The 5,960-nt window shown below is 42.0% G+C and overlaps 1 protein-coding gene across 1 annotated transcript in view; it reads left to right on the top strand.

Moving 5' to 3' along the window:
- LOC107749644 (serine/threonine-protein kinase PRP4 homolog) overlaps nt 1-5,960 on the top strand; it is a 19,505-nt gene that overhangs the window by 1,017 nt on the left and 12,528 nt on the right. The window contains exons 2-3 of the mRNA XM_016564808.1: nt 582-1,802; nt 4,062-4,217. Of these exons, the coding sequence (XP_016420294.1) occupies nt 582-1,802; nt 4,062-4,217 (1,377 nt within the window). The remainder of the gene's footprint in view (nt 1-581; nt 1,803-4,061; nt 4,218-5,960) is intronic.

A 5,960-nucleotide genomic window follows, 5' to 3' on the forward strand; every position in this document is an offset into this window, starting at 1 on the left:
CTCTGTCTCTCTCCCGCTTTCTGTTTTTCTTTTTTTTTTTAAATGGTGGGTGTTTACGCAGTTGGCTAGAGCAGTGCTGATTGGGGAGAACGGAGGTGCGCTCACTCTATTGGTTAGTAAGACTGCAACTCAAGGCTGGCAGTCATGCATATGCTCTGGAACAGAGTAATATCGCGTCCATATCGCAACGTCTCAAATCGCGATTTCGATTCGATTTCGATTAATCGCACAGCCCTATTATGTATCCAAAATTACAAAATTCCTATGTCAAATAGATCATAAAAGTAATCTAATTAGTCATCATAGACCCTAAGCACATTAACATACCTACCTAGATAAATTTGTTGGTGAGTTGTATGGTCAGTATTTGTGTCCTTGTGAAGAACACCGTGTTGCCTTGAAAAAACATAAAACCTCTGCATGTTATTTGTTGCCTAAATAAGCGCAAAACGAAATTAAAATTTTTTTTTTTAAATGTCTGTGATGAGGGGGAAAAAAACTGAAATATAACCCCTGTTTCTTTTTACATTAAGTTTTACTGGTTCTACATGTTAATGTGCTTGTGTCATTTATCTTTACAGGCCAGAGGATTTAGAGAGGCCAGAGAAGAGTGGGAATGAGGATGAAAATGGTGACATGTCTGGAGAGGATGAAGAGGAGGTTGAGGAAGAAGCGGAGGTGAATGGAGAGAAGCAGGACAGCGGTTCCAAACACCACAGCAGTGGCAGCAAACACAAGAAAAAGAAACACAAGCACCGTAGCAAGCACAAAAAACACAAACATGCGTCTGAGGAAGATAAGGACCGCAAACGGAAACATAGACACAAACATAAGAAGCACAGACGCAAAGAGGAGCCATCCTCCTCACCATCTGGGGCCATCAACAGGAGGGCTGTGGATGGCTCTCCATCACTGGGCAGTGCAACCCTGGATGACAAGGCGCTTCTTGAAGACCTGGAGAAACAAAGAGCACTGATTAAAGCTGAGCTGGACAGCCAGCTGATGGAGGGGAAGGTTCAATCAGGAATGGGCCTGATTCTACAAGGTTACAATTCTGGCTCAGAAGAGGATGGAGTGAAACAGCGGGCACGTAATGGGGAGCAACGGCAAAGAACCAGTGGGGGCAGAACCCGCTCACCTAGGGACCAGATAAGCAGGGGGGTTAGATCCAAACGGGACTCAACGGACACCAGCAAACCAAGCGTTAAACGGCGCAGCCGCTCTCTCGAGAGAGTTGGTAAGGATGCTAAGCTTGAACGAATGACCAAAATTGTGAAAGAGACTGTTAAGGAGCGTAGCAAGTCCAAAGAGAAAAAACGCTCCCGGAGCAGGGACAAATCCAGGGAGCATTTGAGGAAATCCCAGTCCCCGTCTACAAGAAGACGCTCTGCGGAGAGAAAGTCAGACCAGAAGGGACGTTCGGATCGGCGTTCCTCTCCCCATATAGATGAGAAGCGGGAACAAGTCACACAGAGATCAAACTCACGAGGACGCAAGAGCCGGTCACGAGATCGACGATCTCATTCTAAAGATGCCCGGCTGGGTCGCTCGGAGACGGACAGAGAAAAGAAGCCTGGAAAGTCTCCATCCAAAGACACCTCATCTGGGAAAGAGAATCGGTCTCCTCATCAACGTCGACGCAGTTCCTCCCCTCGCCATAGGGACCGCCAGCCCAACCAGCCCCCATCGGGTTCTGCAGACCGGAGTTCCAAACTGAGCCACTCGCCGTCTAGAAACAGGTCACCAGTCAGGAGAGGAGGACAAAGTCGCTCAAATGAGCGCCGGAGAGATTCCCCCTCCAGGTACACATCAGCACACCGTTGAAGATTTAAAATGAACATTTTGTCATCATTCATTTACCCTCATGTTGTTCCAAACCTGTATGACTTTCTTCTGTAGCATACAAAAGATATTTTGAATAATGTCCATACAAGTCTGTAGGGTCCAGTTTTATTTGGAGCATCTTTTATGTTCCACAGAAAAAAGTCAGTCATACAGGTTTGGAATAACATGAGGGTAAAAAATTATAACAGAATTTTCATTTTTGGGTGAATTATCCCTTTAAGCAGGGGTGCTCCTGAACTTTAGCTTTACCCGGCTCCGACACACTTGTATGGCAATTTCTAGTGAGTCTGAAGACCTTGATTAGCTGGTTCAGGTAAGTTTAATTAGGGTTGGAGCAAAACTGCAGGACAGTGGTCCTCCAGGAACAGGTTTGGACACCGCAGCCTTTAAGCATCCCAACTAGTTTGACATGGCAACAAGGCGATCAGTGATGTGAGTTTGGGGCGGGGCTATTTTTTGGTTAGCTAGTAGCAGATGAGAAGTGTTTGGGAAACTTGTTTGTAAACAGACATTATTGAGGTTATTTTTGGTGACACTAGTGGCACAGAAATTAAAAACATTTCTTTTTTAATAAATCTGCAAAGATGTCAACAATTCTGTGTTTTTCTGTCAATATGGGGTGCTGTGTGTACATTAACGAGGAAAAAAAAATAACTTAAATTATTTTAGCAAATGGCTGCAATATAACAAAGAGTGAAAAATTTAAGGGGGTCTGAATACTTTCCGTACCCACTGTATATATAATAAAAAGATACACATACAGCAGTTAAATTTATATTTTTAATGGAATTATGAAATTAGAAAGTGCAAATACTATTAAAATACTTTGAAAATGAGTCAATATTAAAATTTACTTGATTTTTAGTTTTTTGTTAAATATGATTTATATTAATATCACCCTGCAGCCCAAGACTGGTTGCCCACTGAAGCTAAGCAGGGTTGAGCCTGGTCAGTACCTGGATGGGAGACCTCCTGGGAAAACTAGGTTGCTGTTGGAAGAGGTGTTAGTGAGGCCAGCAGGGGGTGCTCACCCTGTGGTCTGTGTGGGTCCTAACGCCCCAGTGTAGTGATTGGGACACTATTATGTCAAAAAGCACCGTCTTTCGGATGAGACGTTAAACCGAGGTCCTGACTCTCTGTGGTCATTAAAAATCCCAGGATGTCCCTCGAAAAAGAGTAGGGGTGTAACCCCGGCATCCTGGCCAAATTCGCCCATTGACCTCTGACCATCATGGCCTCCTAACCATCCCCATAACTGCTGATTGGCTTCATCACTCTGTCTCCTCTCCACCAATGAGCTGGTGTGTGGTGGGCGTTCTGGCGCAATATGGCTGCCGTCGCATCATCCAGGTGGATGCTGCACACTGGTGGTGGTTGAGGAGATTCCCCCTTTCTATGTAAAGCGCTTTGAGTGCCCAGAAAAGCGCTATATAAATGTGAGGAATTATTATTATTAATAAATATGATTAATATTTGAGAACTTCTTGATTCTATAATCCTGATGTAGTCGGGGGGGGGGTTGTTACAGTGTTATATTTGTTACACTGTTTGTATAAAGAATAAAGAAATTAAACATACACAAGAATATGACACAGGTCAACTGGATACAGCAGAGCATAGTTTGAGTGATTGCAGTGAAGTCATTTGAAAAGGCTAGAAGGTGACAGTTATATTTTCATAGTTCTTGTCTTGACTGAATGGGATGGTTGCAAACGTACAGTCAGAGATCAGAGTTGTTGTTTTTTTAGCTCTAGGGGTTTTCGTGTTTGTTGGCTGGAGTGACACTGAGAGGATCAGAGCTGTTTTTAGATATCAAGTTAAAGAACTACCCGCTCAATGGGAATTGCCCTGATTGTGCCATTGAAGGAACCTAACATTTGCTTTCATTTATATTGCTTGGTCTATTATGTCTTGAAACAGCCTGGTCCTAAATTACAATTCTAAGATTGTAGGGTCATATGCTTGTCTTGCCTTTTTTTATTACTTGTAAGTTATCATCTTAATAGGTTGCAGGGCGTTTATAATGATAGGTGGAGCTTAATGTACCTGAGTGCAACAGGTTTCCTGTGTGATAAACTGCTTGGCATCAAAATAGTTGACTGTAAGATTGGACTATTTAAGGTGAATTGTTGTTCTATACATATGCTTATAATTGTTGGTTACAAAAATGGCCTAGGATGAAATAATTTATCTGGCAAATGCTTCATGTCTCTTAGGAAGCATCCTCGTGTGGATGGAGCTGGGAGATCATGGGAAACGAGTCCAGCGCGGCACAGAGTGAGTCGCTCACCACTCAGACGTTGGTCTGTATCACCACGGCGACAGTCTCGCTCCTCACCCAGAAGACGAAGTCGATCGCCCCTGAGACGCAGGTTAGACACAGTGAGGAATACTGCTATGAACTATGGATGCTCATTTAGGTTAATTTTATGCTCGTTATCCGAACATTAACCGCTAACTGATAAGATTAGAATATTAAATTAGTATTTAATAAAAATAGAATGGCCAAGTGACAATGAGACCTATTAAAAATAGAAACAAATATTTTTCATGGGTTTATTTTAACGTGCAGGGGCAGCATGCAGAACAACTACCTGCAACAACAGAACCTGGATTCATCCATTGTCAAATTGTGGTGCACCTAGGGTTGGGTATCGTTTGGTTTTTTTTCGATACCGGTGCCAAATCGATACTTTTAAAACGGTTCCGGTGTCTAAACGGTGCCTAAACCGAAACTATTTTTGTAGACTAAAATAAATAAATAAAAATTCCCCCCAAAAATGATGGATTGGCCATTAGAATAGAAATAGAATAGAGAGTGCAAATGTTAGAGGGTCAAGTTTTTTAATGAAAAAAAAACAAGCAGATAAAATTAGAAGTAGCATTAGAATAGAGAGTGTTAGAGTGTCAAATGAAGATGAAAGAGATGTGTTTTCAGCCGTTTCTTGAAAATATTAAGGAATCAGCTGCTTGGATTGAGCTGGGCAGGTCATTCCACCAGGAGGGAACAGTTAATGTAGAAGTCCATGAAAGTTTTATCATAGGTAGAATGCAAAATGTTTCAATACAAGCATTTCAGTCAAATGTAATTTATGCAATATTTCAAACCTTTAAACCACTTGGGAAAATCAACCTATGGCAACAGTTTAAATTCCAGTTTAAATTAAATTAAAAACAGTTAAAGTAGCCCAATTCTGTGGAAAAAACGCGGACTTGGCAACCCTGCATCCAACAAGAGCTGCAGGAGTCAGATTTGACTGATCACAGGTCGAGAATAAGGAGAGATGACTGACAAGACCATCCTGGAGTATACGCTCAACAGATCCTGAGCTCATTGACAAATATCTGATCTTGTAAGATGTGCTCCCTTTACACAGAGTGCGTGTGAACTCGAAATCGAATGTGAAAGTAAACAGCGCAAACGCTCATTCAAAAATATTTAAACACACCGCATCCTGAGAGTGGCTCCCTGATGCGCCAAAATTATACAAAATATTAGAATGTTTAAAGGAGTGGACACGAAAATCGCAGGAGCGAAACACATGTTGCGGGACCAGGCGGCAATGGTCAGAGATTCAGCTGGTGCGGGATTAAGAAAACAGCCGAATCCCGGACATTTTGGGCAATTAAGAAATCCCGGCCAGACGCATTTTTGTAGGTCCAAAAAGAGGACATGTCCGGCGAAAAGAGGATGTATGGTCACCCTAATTTATAATCTATTGCTAATCGATGTATTCTTTTTAAAGTAGCATATGGAACATATTTTCTGCCTCATTCTGTGACAAGAAGCCTCATCAGATCACAAAAGGAAGCATTTGACTGGTGTTGTGGAGTAAAAAGGTTATAATGTTCTCTTTTGTTGGACAACAGGTTTAGAAATGTGAATACAAGGGAAGTTTAGCTTTAGGCATTTTAATTTAAGCATGTTTAGCTTAGTTAACGGAAGGCTACCTGCTGCCATCAGAGCAAGTGTAATTACCGCATTCACGCGCTCCTCGGATGCTCTCATTTCCAGAGTAGTGCTTTTAAGTCGGAATGTGAAAACAACATGGACAATCTCGTTACTACAAATATTTGTTGGATTTGCATTATTAGAGATTTCCGACTTGAGTTCA

Source organism: Sinocyclocheilus rhinocerous, unplaced genomic scaffold, assembly GCF_001515625.1.
Source record: "Sinocyclocheilus rhinocerous isolate Xijiao unplaced genomic scaffold, SAMN03320098_v1.1 scaffold1423, whole genome shotgun sequence".
In the NCBI taxonomy this organism is placed as follows: Eukaryota; Metazoa; Chordata; class Actinopteri; order Cypriniformes; family Cyprinidae; genus Sinocyclocheilus; species Sinocyclocheilus rhinocerous.